General features: G+C 36.2%; 1 protein-coding gene across 4 annotated transcripts in view; it reads right to left on the reverse strand.

Moving 5' to 3' along the window:
• armc3 (armadillo repeat containing 3) overlaps window positions 1-18,123 on the reverse strand; it is a 117,695-nt gene that overhangs the window by 66,295 nt on the left and 33,277 nt on the right. For 3 of the 4 annotated variants that reach the window (XM_069914611.1, XM_069914610.1, XM_069914613.1), the window contains exon 7: window positions 12,699-12,893. The exons of the other annotated variant lie outside the window; for it this stretch is intronic. In XM_069914611.1, coding sequence (XP_069770712.1) covers window positions 12,699-12,893 — 195 coding nt within the window. The remainder of the gene's footprint in view (window positions 1-12,698; window positions 12,894-18,123) is intronic. 4 annotated transcript variants of the gene reach the window in all.

An 18,123-nucleotide genomic window follows, 5' to 3' on the forward strand; every position in this document is an offset into this window, starting at 1 on the left:
CCTCACCAAAATATTCCCACGCCCAACCCAGTCTACTCAATCGTTCCTCATATGATAGATCTACCAAAGGAGGAACATCGTATTTTGTAGTTTGATTTTTACTGTCAGAACTTCTTTATTCCATCAAACCATTTGAACATGAATGACTATTTCTGCCAAGGAATTTAACCAATTCAGCACTTGAAATGTTGTTTTCATTATTTATCATTTACTTGGTATAGAGGATAAGATGTGAAAATTCACTGACAAGAGGTAAAAGATAAACAGGGAATTGTGATTAACATTGTAGATTTTTGATGATCTTTTATGTGTATCTTTACCCATTTAAATTATCACCAGCATATAACCTGTTATAGCAAAGGTCCCAGCACACTTGATCATTGCAAAAAACTGCATTTTGGCAAGTCAGATCACCTGGCACTGCTTCTTCTGCCTGCTTACAGAGAGAGCCTCAAAGGAGAGGTTCCAGATATCAGGACAGCCTGATATGGGAGGACAGGACAGTCTGGTTATGGGAGGCTGTTCCAGATATCAGGACAGCCTGGTTGTGGGAGGCTGAAGAATGGCTACACGAATGGCTTAAGTCAGCTGAGGATCTGAATGATTAGCTATGGGCTTTATCAAAACAGACATAGACAAGTGTGTCCCCACTATATCATTCAAGGTTGTCCTCAACCAGAAGCCCTAGTTTGAGGGAAGTCACGTAATGGAGTTGTGACCGGTAAGAAAATACCAGTCCTCTCCAGAAAAGTTTAAAAAAAGTAAAGAAAAAGCAAAGCCACAAACACAGAAATCATAACAAATTAAAAATAAAAGTGTGGAGAAAATGGCAGCAAAGAAAGAAAAACAAAAAAACAATGGGAAGAAAAGAAGAAGGAAAGACGTCGGAAGAGAAAGATGAAGGCCTTACCTGTACGAGGAGGCCTGCCGTGGAGAGAGAAGCCCGCTCTCTGAGGTCAGTGGAAACCCCGAACACAAATGGAAACCCCGAACACAGAACTACAAAGATGGCTCACAGAGCCAAACAAAAGTGCGCGATGCACAAGACAAAAACAACACCGACAGGAGGGGGGACCAGCTGAGGAGCAAATCTCCACAGCTTAAACAGACAAGAATAACACAACAGCAAGACTCTCCACAGGAAAACATAGAAAATAACGGGAACAAGGAAGAGAATAAAAAAAGGAAATCAGAGAAACAACAGATAACCAACCCAGAGGAAGAAGACCAACACCAAGACACCTTTAATAAAAATAATAAAAATAATAAAAACAAAAATACCCAACAAAATAAAACAACCCAACAAGAAAATCAGAAGAGACAGAGGTAAAAGACACAGATCCTGGAGTGGACTCAGAAGAAGAGGGAGAACACAGAGAGATGGAAGATGAAGGGAAGGGCAAGTGCATGGATATATATTTTTTTAAAGAATATATGGAAACAGTAAAAGAATGGCAGTCACAAGAATTCAGTGAAATAAAAAGAGTAAAAGGTACAGAAGAAAAAATGAATAGATAAGAGATGATCATGTCAGATAGAGGAAAAAGAGTGGACAAGGTGGAAGAACGAGAAACAGCCGTAGAAATGGAGGTAGAAGACTTAAAAAAGAAATGAGAAGAATCTGATAAAAAAGTTAAAGAAACACAGGAGCTGTTAACTCAGAAGATAGATATAATGGAAAACTATAATAGGAGAAACAATATAAAGATAGTGGGCCTTAAGGAAGATGAAGAAGGCAAAAATATGAAAGAATTTATAAAAGAATGGATCCCCAGAGTCCAAGGAATGCCAGAATTACAGGAAGGAATGGAAATAAAAAGGGCACACAGAACATTAGCCCCCAAACCACAACCGCAACAAAAACCAAGATCCATTCTAGTAAAATTCCTAAGATATACGACAAGAGAAAATATATTGGAGAAGCAATGAAAAAATAAGAGAAGACAAAAAACCACTGGAATACAAAGGTCAAAAATTTTTTTTCTACCCAGACATAAGTTTTGAACTCCTGAAGAAGAGGAAGGAGTTTAACGCAGCAAAATCGACCCTATGGAAAAAAGGTTATAAATTTATGCTAAAATATCCAGAGGTGCTTAAAATAGTTATCCCGGGGCAGCAAAGCAAACTGTTCTCGGATCCGGAAAAAGCACAAAAATTTGCAGAACACCTAGAAAACAGACAGAGAGATGAAGAGATGTAACAAGAACAAAAATGACAACAAACTATACATAAAGAAGAAGAATAAAGTATAAGTAAGAACTAAGAAGGGAAAGAAAGGGAAGAAAGGAAGTAAGGAGGGAATTAAGAGAGTGAGCTTTGTTAGATATGAAGATTAAAATCTTTTCGGGGGGCTGGGTGGGGAGGAAAAACAATCACTGCGAAATCAGTTGACGCTTGCGAGCAGGTTCGCAAATCCAAATGGGGAGGGGAGATGTGGTTGCCCGACAAGGGACAAAAGGCAACTCAGAGAGGGGAGGGACTATTGAGGTTAAAGGAATTTTAGATATGGGAATAGTGGAAATATTCTATGTTTTAGAAATGTTGTCTTACACAATGTGTTCAAAAGAAGAAAACAGAAATAGATAAGAAGGGAAGGTGGTGATGAGGAAATGGAAAGGAAAGATAGACAAAGTATGAAATGGCCATGTTGAACTATATGACATTAAATATTAACGGAATACATAACCAAATCAAAAGGAAGAAGCTGTTAAATTTACTGAAGAAAGAAAAAGTTGATATAGCATTCGTGCAAGAAACACATCTAACTGAAGTGGAACACAAGAAATTAAAGAGAGATTGGATAGGACATGTAACAGCAGGATCATATAATTCAAAAGCCAGAGGAGAAGCTATATTAATCAATAAAAATGTACCAATCAAAATAGAAGAGGAAATAATAGATCCAGCAGGGAGGTATGTAAGGATAAAATGTCAGATATATTCAGAATTTTGGAATTTACTCAATGTATACGCACCTAATAAAGAAGATCAAAAATTTGTGCAAGATATCTTTTTGAAGATCGCAGATACACAAGGGAATATACTAATAGGAGGGGATTTTAACCTTAATTTGGACTCAAACATGGATAAAACTGGAAAAAAGACTAACAAAAAGGACAAAGTAACCAAATTTATAATTAAATCGATGTAGGAAATGCAACTTTTCGATATATGGAGGAAACAACACCCAAAGGAAAAGGAATATTCATATTATTTGGGTAGACATAAAACATACTCAAGGATAACAAATACAGAAAAAGAATTAGCAATAAAGGAAGATACAACTAAAAGAAGAGAATTGACAGACAAAAAAATAAAATATGAAACACTACAAACATATAAGGTGGAGAAGAACATAATGAAGACAAAACAGAAGTATTATGAGCTAGGAGAAAAAGCACAAAATACTAGCATGGCAGCTTAAAACAGAACAAACTAAAAGAACGGTATTGGCATCAAGGATAAAGGACAAATTACATATAACCCAACGGAGATCAACGAAAACTTCAGGGAATTCTACGAACAACTATATCAAACTGAAAATGAAGGGAAAGAAGACAAAATAGATGAATTTCTAACTAAAATTGAACTACCAAAATTGCAAACAGATGAGCAAAATAAATTAATAAAACCATTTGAAATAGAAAAAATACAGGAAATATTAAAAAAAAACTACTGAACAATAAAACACCGGGAGAGGATGGACTCCCAATAGAATTCCATAAAACATTTAAAGACTCATTAATTCCTCCTCTCCTGGAAGTAATGAACCAGACTGAAAAAACACAAAACATACCAGATTCATGCAAAACAGCAATAATTACAGTAATACCAAAGATGGGGAAAGATCCACTAACACCAGCATTGTATAGACAAATATTTCTACTTAACTCAGATTATAAGATAATAGCAAAACTATTAGCAAACAGATTGGCCGACTGTGTACCAAAAATAGTAAAACTAGATTAAACTGGATTTATTAAAAAAAGAACAACAGACAATATCTGTAAATTCATTAACTTAATCCATGCAGTACAAGGAAACAAAATTCTAACAGTAGCGGTTGCTTTAGATGCAGATAAAGCCTTTGACAGAGTAGTAGAATGGAATTATTTATTCAAAGTACTACAAAAATTCAACCTACCAGAGAATTAATTGGATTAAAGCATTATTTTAGGGGCCAATGGCGAAAGTGACAGTAAATGGATATATATCAAACCAATTTAAATTAAGCAGATCAAACAAGGCAAGGATGTCCACTATCTCCCTCATTGTTCGCATTAGCTATAGAACCACTAGCAGAACTGATAAGAACAGAAAATAAAATAAGAGGGATAAAAATAAAAGAGAAGGAATATAAAATCAGTCTATTTGCAGATGACGTTATAATATACTTAACAGAACCAGAAATATCAATAAAAGAATTACATAAGAAATTGAAGGAATATGGAGAAGTATCAGGGTACAAGATCAATGCAAATAAAAGTGAAGCAATGCCAATGAATAATGTGAATTTCACAAAGTTTAAGAAAGAATCACCATTTCAATGGCAAACACAAGCAATTCGATACCTAGGTATACAATTAAATAATAATCTTGGCCATCTATATAAACTAAATTATCAGCCATTAATGAAAAAAATTACAGGACGACTTAGAGCACTGGAAAGACTTACCACTAACACTGATAAGAAGGATAAACTGTATTAAAATGAACATCTTCCCAAGGATACAATACCTATTTCAATCATTACCAATTCACCTAACAGAGAAATTCTTCAAGGAGCTAAGGAAAATAATAAGGAAATTCATATGGAAAGGGGGGAAAACCAAGGATAGCACTAGATAAATTAACAGAATGGTACAAACAAGGAGGTTTACAGCTACCAAACTTTAAGAATTATTATAGAGCAGCACCAGATTAGAACTAGATAAAATAAGGGAGAAGATACCTGAACATATACTATATAAGTGGGATGAAAAATTGGTGCAACATAGGAATTCACCAGTATTGCACCATCTGCTCAACATTTGGAAGAAGATTCATGTAGAAAGGAATAAAATAAATTATCAACTACCAAAATTAATATTGACACAAAATCAACTAATCCCTTTCACAATAAATAACCTTTCCTTCAGAGAATGGGAGAGAAAAGGGATCAAAAGAATAGAAAATTGTTTTTCGGGAAATAAATTATTATCTTTTGAACAAATGAAGGACAAATATAATATAACTCATGATACAATGTTTGCATACCACCAACTGAAAACCTACTTGAAGGACAAATTGGGAAACAGTCTGAGGTTACCAGAATGAAGCAATTTTGAATATGTGATTACAGACACAATGATAATTTAAAAAATTTATAACAAACATGTACATCAAACTGCAAGAAAAGGAGAACGAGGAAACAAACTGTAAACCTAAACAAAAATGGGAACAAGATTGAAACATAAAGATAAAGAATGAAACATGGGAAAAGCTACGCTCCGGAACTATGAGAAATACAATAAACACGAGGTTACGCATGATACAATATAATTGGTTACACAGGCTATACATCACACCCCAAAAGTTAAATAAATGGGACCCAACAGTATCAGACAGATGTTTTCGCTGTAAAAAGGAAACGGGAACAACAGTACATGCAATTTGGGCATGTGAGAAAGTGAAAAAATTTTGGGAAGATCTAAACCAGATATTAAATAAAATCACAAAAATCAACATACCAAAAAACCCAGAGATCTTCCTTCTAAGTAATATAAGAAATAAAGAATTTGGACTCGATTTGGATGGAGCACAAAAAAGATTTATTATGATAGCCCTAGCTGTGGCAAAAAAATGTATTATGTCAACCTGGAAATTAGAAGACAACTTGAGAATACAACAATGGTATATAGAAATAAATAAATGTATTCCATTAGAAAAAATAACATATAATTTAAGAAATAACATCATAATATTCGAACAAATATGGGAACCATACATGAAACACAATAGAGAAATCCAATCACGGACCTCCACCACCTAAAATGACAGAAGGAGAAGACAATGAAATGAACTGACTCAGTATATAAAAGTAAAAGAAAAAAATGTCTTGTTTATTTTTATTAAGTGATGACATTGTTTAACGGGTTTAATATTACATATAGATTGAACTTTGAATAAATGGAAAGGGGGGGTGAGGGAGGGAGGGAAGGGAGGGGGAAAAAGGGGAGAAAATGACACTATATATTCAAGAGAAAAATGTCTATATGTATTTTGGTCAGTATGGTTCATAGTGTGAAAAATAAAAAAATTTTTAAAAACCCTGAAGCCTTGGATGAACAATGAAATCTCGAACCTGCTGAGAGCTAGATCACAAGAATTTAAGTCCGGTGATCCAGAACACTATCCAAGGAGCAGGTATGACCTGCCAAAAGTCATCTCCCAGACAAAGTGGAGATTCCAGATGTGAATGGAAAGCCAAGGTTACCTGTCCATTAAGGATATCTATAAGAGGCAGTGTCTCAAGAAAGCAGCCTCTATCAGTAAGGACCCTCAACATCCAGGCCATGCCCTCTTCTCTCTGCTACCATCAGGAGGTAAAGGAGCCTGAAGATGAACACCCAATGGAACAATGGAACAAAACAGCTTCTTCCCCTCTGCCTTCAGATTTCTGACAAGACAATGAACCACAGACACTACCTCACTTTTTTTTCCCTTTTCCACTATTTAAAAAAAAATTACATAGTGTATTTATGGAATGTAATTTATTGCAATTTTTGAACCTGTAATGCACAATAATGCTGTAGCTAAGCAACAAATTTATGATAAGTTCAAGACAATAAATTCTGATTCTTATTCTGACAGCTGCGGCAGGGTCTAAATGTCATAACCTGCTACAAAAGAAGACACTAAAGCTTCACTCCCAGTGCGCTCAATGCCGTCTACAACTGATATGATCACGAGAACAACAAGGAAGAACGACTGCTCATCTCATGTCCCCTCATGATCCTCTACTGTCAGTATCCAAAGCTGGCATTTAGGCTGCCTTCAGGAGAGTGAATCCAAGGAAGGCATCTGGTCTGGACAGAATACCCAGATGAGTACTGAAAACCTGTGCTGGCCAACTAGCCAATATTTTCATGGATATAGTCAACATGTCACTCTGACAGGGTGTGGTACCCATCTATTTCAAACAGGCCTCAATCATACCAGCACCCAAGAGTACAAACCAGCGACTCTCACATACACAATGATGAAGTGTTTTGAGAGGCTGGTGTTGAAGCGAATCAGCTCCTGTCTGAGCAATGACGTTGATACATTCCTATTTGCCTACCACAACAACAGTCTATGGAGATACCATCTTACTGGTTCCACACAAAACCATGGAGCACCTGGACAGCAAAGACGCATATCTCAGGATGCTCTTTATAGACTACAGTTTGGCATTCAACACCATCATCCCATCAAAACTGATCAGGAAACTCCAAGATCTTGGTCTCAATACCCCACTGTGCAATTGGATCTTGGATTTCCTCACCTCCAGACCACAATCAATCATAATTAGTAAGAACATCACCTCCACAATCTCCACCAACACCAGACACCATAGGGCTGTGTACTTAGCCCCCTGCTCAACTTGCTTTACCCCATTGACTGTGTGGCTCAGTACAACAACAAGACCTTTTACAAATTTGCTGATAGTACCACAATAGTTGGCTGCATAAAAAGGAGCCTTCAGGAGGGAGATTGAAAATTTGTCTGAATGGTGCACTAATATCAACCTCTCATACAATGTCATCAAAACCAATTGAGCTGACTGTAGCATTTAGAACAGGAAAACCAGTGGTGTCCAATTATCACTAGCAGTTCAGAGGTGGAGAAGGTGAGCAAATTTAATTTCCTGGTAGACACAAAGCTCAGAGAACTTTTCATGGACCCAACAAAATAATGTAATCGTGAAGAAAGAACGTCAGCACCTCTACTTCTTGGAAGTATGACAATGTCAATATGACATTGGAAATGTTGGCAAACTTCAAAAGATGTGCAGTGAAAAGTGTGCTGATCAGTTGCAACACAACCTGATATGGGGATACCAATTCCACTGAGTGGAAAACTCTGCAAAAGTTAATGGACATAGGCCAGTACATCACAGGCAAAATTCTTCCCATCATTGAGAAAATCTCAGTGGAACGCTGCCCATTGGAGAGCAGCAGCAATCAAGGATTCACACCACCCAGGACATGCTCTGTTCGCTTTGCTGCCTTCAGATGTTCTCATTGCTGCCATCAGGAAAGAGGTATAGGTGCCACAAAACTTGTACCACCAGGTTCAGGAACACTTGCTACCCCTCCACCATCAAACTCCTAAACAACAGTTCCAATCAGGGACTCATTTAAGAAATCTTACTTTTGCACTTTAATGCATATTATTACTGAATATTTTTTTCTGAATTTGTACAGTCAATTTCTTTACATTTCTATCTTTTGTGTGCATATCTTTCTCTTGAGTACAGATAAGACCACCGATAAGTAGAAATTCTGTCGGCCTGCAGGAAAAAAGAATCCCAGGGTTGTATGTTCTGTATGTACTTTAACAATAAATTTAAATTTGATTTGAATTTGAGGAGGAGATGTTGCTACAAGACAGGTCAGATGCTAGGAATGCCACAAGAAGTAACTAGCGTCTTATCACTAACTACACAGTTTGTTAGGAAATGATGGAATACTTCCCACTTGCCTGCATGAGTGCAGCTTCAACATCACTCAAGAAATTTAAAAAAACTATAGAACACAGAAGTTCAGTTAAGAAACACCTCTTTCACATCCATGCACTCAGTCTGCTACCAAAGCATAGCAACAGCATGCTTGTAACATCTACAGGATGCACTGTAACTTACCATGTAGATGACACCTTCCAAACGCATGACATCTACCAGCTGAAGGACCGCAAAAGTATGGGTACAACATCACCAGGAAGTTGCCCTCCAAGCCACATATGATACTAACTTGGAAATATGTTGCTATTCATTATTATTGAGTCAAAATCCTGGTTCAAAAAGGTAGCTCTAAACAGTGGCTCACCTTGCAAAGCCCACATCCCTTGAATTAATAAAAATTATTGTCCATCAGTAGATGATCATTAAAAATGAAAAAAAAAGCCATTTTATACAGCTGCATGTTCTGTAACTAGTAAACAACGAGTTTCAACTTTAATTGATGTTCAAGTGCATTGATCAATATATTATGATAGATAGAAAGAGAACTCTGAGCAAACAAGTGTGATCTCTTCTGTACTTTGCTCCTCTCTTTAGGGCAAGATGACAGCAGCTATTAACCTACAGAGAGATGAGTGAAAAATGCTATTGATGTCTATGAAGTGAGATGTCATTGTGGTGCTCTCCAGGCATAGACATTTTAATTTTTTCTTCACATTCTGGTTAAAGCTCCTTATCCACAGAGAATAGAGGTGGAATGACAACAGGTGTGGGGCAATAAAGGAAAGCAATCCCAAAAATCACCTTGGAAACCTTACTCTATTTGCATAGAGAATTAAAAGGGACAAAATCTGAATTAAGCAACAGATAGTAACCAATTAATTTGGAGCAACAGAATTGTGCTACCATTATGTCATGCCAATTTCTACCAAAATCATCTTCAACAAGTGGAAATCTCACCATTTCATCATGCCAATTAACAACATTCCAGTAGTAGGAAATATAGTACTAGAGGAAATCTCTTGGTGCCTGCCACACTGACCACCGCCAGTGGGCTGATATCGCCTCAAACCGTGCATCTTGGCACCTCACAGTTTGGCGGGCAGCAGCCTCCTTTGAAGAAGACCGCAGAGCCCACCTCACTGACAAAAGGCAAAGGAGGAAAAACCCAACACCCAACCCCAACCAACCAATTTTCCCTTGCAACCGCTGCAATCGTGTCTGCCTGTCCCGCGTCGGACTGGTCAGCCACAAACGAGCCTGCAGCTGACGTGGACTTTTTACCCCCTCCATAAATCTTCGTCCGCGAAGCCAAGCCAAAGAAAGAGTACTAGAGGACAAAGCCTCAGAATAAAAGAATATCCCTTAGAATAGAGATGAGGAAAAGTTTCTTTAGCCAAAGGGTGGTGCCATATATGGCTGTGGAGACCATATAATTGGTTATCTTTAAAGCAGTGGTTGATAGGTTCCTGATTAGTATGGGCATCAAAGATCATGGGCAGAAGGCAGCAGAATGGCGTTGAAAGGAAAAATACATCAGCCAATGCAGAGCAGCCTTGATGGACCAAATGGCCTAATTCTGCTCCTAAGTTTTCTGGACATTACCAATTCCTCCTCGTAATATTCTGGGAGCACTTTCTAGTAACTAACCATGTAAATGCTGTGGCTGTAAGAAATAGGTCAAAAGTGAGGAAATCCCATTTTCCTGCCATCTCTTCCTCATCAAGAACCTACTTCAGTCTTAAATATACCCAATGACTTGGTTTCCACAGCCTCCCATAGCAAAAAAAATTGCATGGATTCACTACCCTCTGGGTAAAGAAATTCCTCTTCCTCTGTTCTAAAGGGACATTTTTGAATGATGAATCTCTGCCTCCCATTTGGTAGTCATGCTCTTACTCTTTTAACATTTTTATTGAATCTACTATTACTAATTCAAAAAATGTTAAAATTGATCTTGCTCAGTAGCACTCGCATCTACTGTAATGAAATGCTTTGAGAGGTTGACCAGAATTAACTTGTATCCAGGCAAAGACAGGGACCCATTGCATTTTGCCTATCTCACAATTGTTCCAAAGCAGGTGCAATCTCATTAGCTCGCCACTTGACCCTGGATCAGCTGGACCACAACAATATGTACATCAGGATGCTTTTTATTGAATAAAGCTCAGCTTTTAACACCATCATTCCTTTAGTTCTGGTTAGCAAGCTTCAAAACATGGGCCTTTGTACCTCTCTCTGAAACTGGATCCTTGACTTCCTCATCGGAAGACCACAGTCAGTGCATTTCAGTAACAACATCTCCTCATTGACAATCAACATAGCCACACTTCAAGGATGCAGGCTTAGTCCATTGCTCTACTCTCTCTACACCTATTACTGTCTGGTTAGGCACAGTTCAAATGTCATCTACAAATTTGCTAATGACACTACAGTTGTTGGCTGAATCAGAGACGAAAATGAGGAAGTGTACAGGAGTGAGATAGATCAGCTGGTTGAGTGGTGTCACAAGAACAACCTTACATTCAACATCAGTAAAACTAAGGAATAGATTGTGGGCTTCAGTAAGGGGAAGCCAGGAGAACACAAAACAGTCCTCATCATGGGGTCAGCAGTGGAGAGAGCAAGAAACTTTGGATTCCTGGGTGTCAACTTCTTTGAAGATCTACCCTGAGACCATCATGCCGATGCAACCATGAAGAAGGCACACCAGTGGCTATACTACGAGACAAATTTGAGAAGATTTGTTATGTCACCAAAGAATCTTCTAAATTTCAACATTCTGTCTGATTGCATCACCGTCTGGTATGGAGGTACCAATGTACAGGACTGGAACAGCCTACAGAGGGTTATAAATGTTACAAAAACAACTTCTTCCCCCTCTGCCATCAGATTTCTGAATAGACAATGAAACTATGTGCACTCTCACTTTTTCTCTTTTTTCCATTAGTTTTTTAAAAAATCTTGTGTTTATGAAATTGTAATTTAAAGAAATTTTTTCACCTTGTTCTGCAGAATACTGTTGCTGCAAAACAAATTTCATGTCATGTTCATGACAATAAACCTGATTCTTACCCAATTTCATATTCTTACTTGAGGACCAATTGTTATCCTTTTCCTTAACTAACTTAATGCAAATAGATTTGTGGTGACTGATCCCAAAGTTCTTCCCTACCAACACCTCAGTTCCTTGACTAGCTTCTTCCACAGTATGAGGTCCAATTTTGCCCTTTTCTTAGATTTTGCTGCAGGCTGTTCTACTGGACATACTTAACAAAGTTCAACCTATCTAGTTGCCTAATACTGTACTTTGACATTGCCAATCAACATCAGACAACTTCAAATAATCTACATGAGCAGCTTTGCTAGTTTTACATACATTACCAATCTCTGTATATTTGATCCTCGAGCTCCACGAAACTGGTTTGATGGCCTATATTTATGCACCCATCAAGGTGACTAATCCTTTTTTAGTTTCTACACACACATGATAGTTCTCCATCAATATTTTCTCTAAAGATTACTGTGATATCTTCTTTGACTAATATCGAAAGCCACATTCCCCACCTCTCTTCCCATAACTATATTACCCCAGAACATTAAGCTGCCAGTCCTAAAACTCCTTCAACCACATCGCCCTTAGGGCTACTCTGTCCTATGGTTCTGTACTTTTCCATGTCCCAAGCTTATCTGCTTTCCCTGTCAGGATTTTTTGCATTGAAATAAACACAATAATGTTTATGCCTTACCTTGACACTTATCCTCCACCATCCTGTTCTACTTCAACATACTTCCTTTGCCTTCCTCTCTATCTTTAACCTTTTCCATTTCTGACTCTCCTTCTTCCATCCCAACACCCTGCCAGCTTATTTTGGAAATGATTTTTATATGATATCATTTTTCAATAAAGAACAGATTATTTTCATTTTTTGACATTTTTTGGATAAAATATAGTATTACATATTTAATTTTAAATGTTACAGCATAAATTTATTACCAGATTATCAAGAACTCGCAGGAGGTTTTCATGGCCTTCATTTTGAAACAGTACCATTCTGCTGTCTGTGTCGTTGGACATGGTTATTAGGGTCTCCAGGGCCAAGCGCTGAATGACAGGATATTCAGAGTTCAATAGGTCCAACAGAGGAATGATTCCAGTCATTTCAGTAAACGCAGAACGAGCCATGGCGTCCTAAAATATATGGTTGTTATATGTTTTTAGTTTAGAGTGAAATAAAAGTTTAAAAATGTTAATTTTCTTCTCAAATGAAAAGTGAGCATGATTTGATCACCATTATAGATACAAAGCTGCACCGTGATAAAGATTAAGACCCAAATATTGAAGGATGCATGACATTTAGAAGGGATAAGAAGCCAGCAAAAGATGGAGTAGCTCTGTTAATTCAAGTCAAGAAGTAATTTGTAGGAGTGCTGGAACAGCCACCACTTGCATGGACAGTACAAAGGAAGAAATCATAGGAGCTTGTTGAAAAGGGATAGCAATAATCATGTGGGGGGGGGGGGGGGGAAATTTAATTTATATACAAAATGTAAAAATTAAATGGGCAATGGTAATCTAAATGAGGAGTTTCAGAGCCAACCAGAAACCAGGCTGTACTGGACAGAGTATTGGGCAACCAGACTGGATTAATTAATTACTTCATAGTGAATGAGTCCCTTAGGTAGCAGTATTTATAATATGATTGAATTTTGCAAGCAATTTAAGAGAGAAGAGACTCTTGATTAGGATCTTAAACAATGGCAATTCTGAGAGGCTGAAAGCAAAATTAACTAAAATAAACTTGATCAATCAAGATGCACTCGCAGAAATATATGGGGATCTTTCAAAATACAAGAGATACTTCCCAACATGAAAAAGCATTTTCAAAGGGGAAGACTCACCAACCATAGTTAAGTTAAAAAAAAATAAAAAATATTTAATTGCGCAAAGATACTTCGCTGGTCAGAGAAATTAACAAACAGAATGACTAAAAGTCTAATACAAGAAAACATCCGAGTGTAAAACAAAACTACCTTGAAAAGCAAAAAAAAATCAGATGAGAGTCTCTGGATATAAAAAGAAAGTTAAAGAACTGAGTATGGACCTATAGAAAGTGAAACAGAAGAATTAATAAAGCTCAAGATGGAGTTAGAGGATGAATTATGAAATAATTTTCACTGGTCTTCACCTTTTTGGAAGGGAGAAAAGTACTCAGGTAAATTACAATCACCAAGGCATTCAGTGGTACTTAGCAAAATGTTGTAACTGTCAGCTGACAAGTTCCCAAGATGCCCAAGGACTTTTAATAGAAGTTTCTGGGAGATACTTAGTACATAAGTTTACATTTTCCAAAATTCAATTAAAATGGAAACCAGCAAACAGAGGGAGGCAGTAAGCTAGTTAACCTAACAAACATTAAAAAGAAAATAATAGATCCTGTTAATAAAGATAAAAATCAATAGAATGACAGACGCCTGGGCAATGATGTAGAATAAAGGGAACAAATGGTACACATACATAATTCCCTGAAAATTGTTATATGGGAAGACAAGGTGGTGAAGAAGGCATGTGGAAAACTTGCATTCATTGGACAGGGCCTTGAGTACAAAAGTTGTAACATAATTAACAGCTGTATAATACATCAGTGAAACCACACTTGGAATATGTGTTCATTTCTGTTTACCATACTGTAGGAAGGAAATGAATAAGCTGGAGGGGATGCAGAAAGATTCACAAAGATACTGCTGGGATTGGAGATCTTGAGTTAGAAAGAGAGACTAGATAGGCTGAGACAGTTTTCCATGGAGCAAAGGTGGTTGATGAATGACCTAAAGTAAGTTTATAAAATTGTGAGAGGCATGGATAAGGTGGTAGTCAGTCACAGTCTTTTCTTCCTCCCCAAGGTTGGAGTTGAAAACTAGAGGGTATAGATTTAAGGTGAAGGGGGGAAAGATTTAAGAGATTTGGGTAGGTTCATAAACAGGAAAGCTTCAGAGGGCCATGGGCCAAATGGGACTAGCTTGATAAGCATGGCCAAGATGGGTCGAAGGGAATGTTTCCATGCTATATAATTCTATTTTTTTTAAAACTTTATTTATTCGTTCAAAAAACAAATAGTATATGACATATACAACAATTAACCATAAACATGAATGTTATTTTTTATATATAGAAAAAAAAGAACCTCCCCCCCTTCAGCCAACTCTCCTAAGCAGAGCCATAAAGAAAAAAGAAAAAATATTAAAGAAAAATTAAATATACTCATTAAGATCTAATCAATGCAAATTGAAATGTAAATATTCTGAATATAACAACCACTTATTAATAAAAAAATTATAATTATCACACGAAACATATGTAATTTTTTCCATTATTAAACAATATTTCATCTCATTATGCCATCTATTAATATCAATCATATTTGTATCTTTCCACGTACTAGCAATACATTTTTTCACTACAGATAAAGCTAAATATACAAAAGCAAGCTGAAACTTATCTAATCCCAAGCCTTTCAGAGGTTGCAAACTACCCAATAAAAATACTGTCAGATCTAAAAGTATTTTAATCTTATGCAGGTATTCTAAAAACAATTGAATTTTCTTCCAAAAAGATTGTATATGTATACATGAACAAACAGCATGAAGAAAAGTTCCAACTGTATTACATCTAAAACACAAATCTGATTCATGAAAACCATACTTTTTTTAATTTTTCAGGTGTTAAGTATAATTGATGTAAAAAAAAATTATAGTTAATCATTGCATAATGTGCATTTATTAATCTCATTACACTATCATAACAGATATCTAACCAATTATCCTCGGAAAAAATAAAACCAGTATCTGCTTCCCATTTACTTTTAGATCTATCCCAACCCTTTTTATCCATACCATCCTGTAATATTTGATACATAGATGAAATATAACCTTTCTCTGGTACCTTCATAAGAAAAGTCTCAAATTTAGTCATTTCAGGTAAAATCATATCTCTACCAAACATACGTTTTACCAAAGATCGAATTTGATAATAGAGAAACAAAAAGTTCTTATCAATACCAAAACTGTCCCTCATCTGATTAAAAGATAAAAATTTACCCTCTTTAAAACAATCTCCCAAATTTTTCATACCTTTAAATCTCCAATGCAATAAACTGCTATATAATTCTATGACTATGTTTTGTGGATAAAGTGATAAATCTGGATATAATATACTTAAGACTTCCAGAAGGCATTTAATAAATTTCCGCATCAAAAGTTATTGCAGAAAATAAGAGCTTGTGATGGAGGAAATATGTTGACATGGATCAAACAAATGATTGAGTGCGCAAGAAACAACAATATCCCAACTGCAACCCAAAATCATTGTTGAAAATATGCTCTAAAACTATCTACATATTTCACCACATGGTTCCAGCACAGCTAAAAGTATTCTATTCAAATGTTAAATTATCAAGTTACTTGTTTATAAGAACCACGAAAAATCCAATCTTGTAAATTACATCAGATTATTTATTCTCTGAATGATGGAAAGGGTTATTGACATGATATCAACTACTCAAGGATGTACAGCTTTAGTTCTGACAATAGTATTTATTTTCTGAAGGTATTATGATCCTTAGTACAACTATGAACAAACAAGTTGAAATCCAGAGATTATAGAGCAAGTAACTGGACTTATTATTTTAATGTGTGTAACATTAATAAGTATTAGTAATAATGAAGATAAATATCTTCCATTGCCAGTCGTCATACCCAGCACAAAATAGCATAGTTATGATTGTTAGAGTTATCAATATTGTCCAAAATAGCATTGCATGGATATCTCAGAGCAATTTCCTATTCAACCATTTTGGCTGACTCCCTTAATGATCATCTTTCCATCATGAAGTTCAGAAATGGGAAGATGTGTCCAGAAATGGGAAATGTGTTTAGGACAATAGGTGTTACTTCATTCCAGTGCTCAGATCGCACATCAAGTCATATATTTAAATTTGGATAGTTCGAGAAATAATTAAAATTTAAAAACTTAAAGTGGAAACATGCAATCCACCTCCAGTTATCAGAAAATGCAGTTGTCAGAAAGATCTAAACAACAAGCTTAAATTAATAAATGATCATAGCATCCATAGTACTCAAAGACAGACATGCGAGACGAATGATTAGCATGCAATTAATCAAGTCAGATTTGATTCATTTAGATATGAAATACATATAGATGGTTAAATGTTTGCACATTCATTTTTTTGCAAAAAGTAGATTCACATTTTTTTTTAAACCAGCTCTGGTTTTTGCAGTAACATTTGTGAGTGATAATGTTCATCAATAACTTTGATTATTAAAAGTTCCCAACAATCATGCTGTCTGTTTATTTTTTTATTATTTAACCCCTGAACATTAAAAGTTGCAAAGTTCAATTTAGACATAATTTTAACTACTAGTAAATACACCCACTAAAAAATTAAACTCTATAAAATAATGCTCCCCCCCTTCGTAATCCTTCAAAAATAAAAAAAATTTTAAAAAGGAGGAAAAAAACCACTCAAAAAAAATTCAAAACAAAAATTTAAAAAAAACAACACACCCAAAAAAAACCACCCATAGGCAGTATTACCCTAAAAAACTGGGTGCAGGAAACCCACTGGTGGCAGATGACTTACAAAGTTTTCAGTGTCATCCACCAACCCCCCGCTCCCCCCCAGCCGGATACATATTTATTATATAGATAAACACATTCAAATATAGTCCATATCTTCAACCCAGTAACTCCAAACCCAACTATTGCTCCGGATCTTCGATATCAAGAGGATTCTGTATTTCTTCTTTCTTTCCATTTTTTCCATTCTTCCCATTCTTTCCATTTCCACTGCCATTTCCTTTTCCATTTAATCTCCTTTTAGGAGACAAAGGCGAAAAATGACCATTTCTTCTCAATTTCGGTAGGGAGTTCGCAAAAACTAAGGCATCATGATCATTTTCAAAAAATTGAGATTGAAAGTTTCCATAAAAAACCTTCAAAATTGCAGGGTAACGGAAAGCGAACTTATAACCTTTTCGCCACAGAACATCTTTAGACGTATTGAATTCTCGCCGTCTACGAATAACTTCCTGAGTCGAATCACCATAAAAAAGCACTCAGTTACTTTGAACCATTAATGGGGATTGATTTTGTCGTGCTTTTTGTACTGCCATATGTAAAATCATTTCTCTATCCTGGTATTTTAAATAACGAATCAAAACTGCTCTCGGCGGTTGTCCTGGAAGCGCTTTTCTTCTCAGAGCTCTATGAGCCCTATCTAACTCCAAACCTTCAGGAAAGAATTCTGTACCCAAAACATCTAGGATCCAGTGTTTAAAGAATTTTATAGAATCAGAGCCTTCAATATCTTCTGGAAGACCAACTATCTTCACATTATTTTTCC

Source organism: Narcine bancroftii, chromosome 1 (genome assembly GCF_036971445.1).
Source record: "Narcine bancroftii isolate sNarBan1 chromosome 1, sNarBan1.hap1, whole genome shotgun sequence".
In the NCBI taxonomy this organism is placed as follows: domain Eukaryota; kingdom Metazoa; phylum Chordata; class Chondrichthyes; order Torpediniformes; family Narcinidae; genus Narcine; species Narcine bancroftii.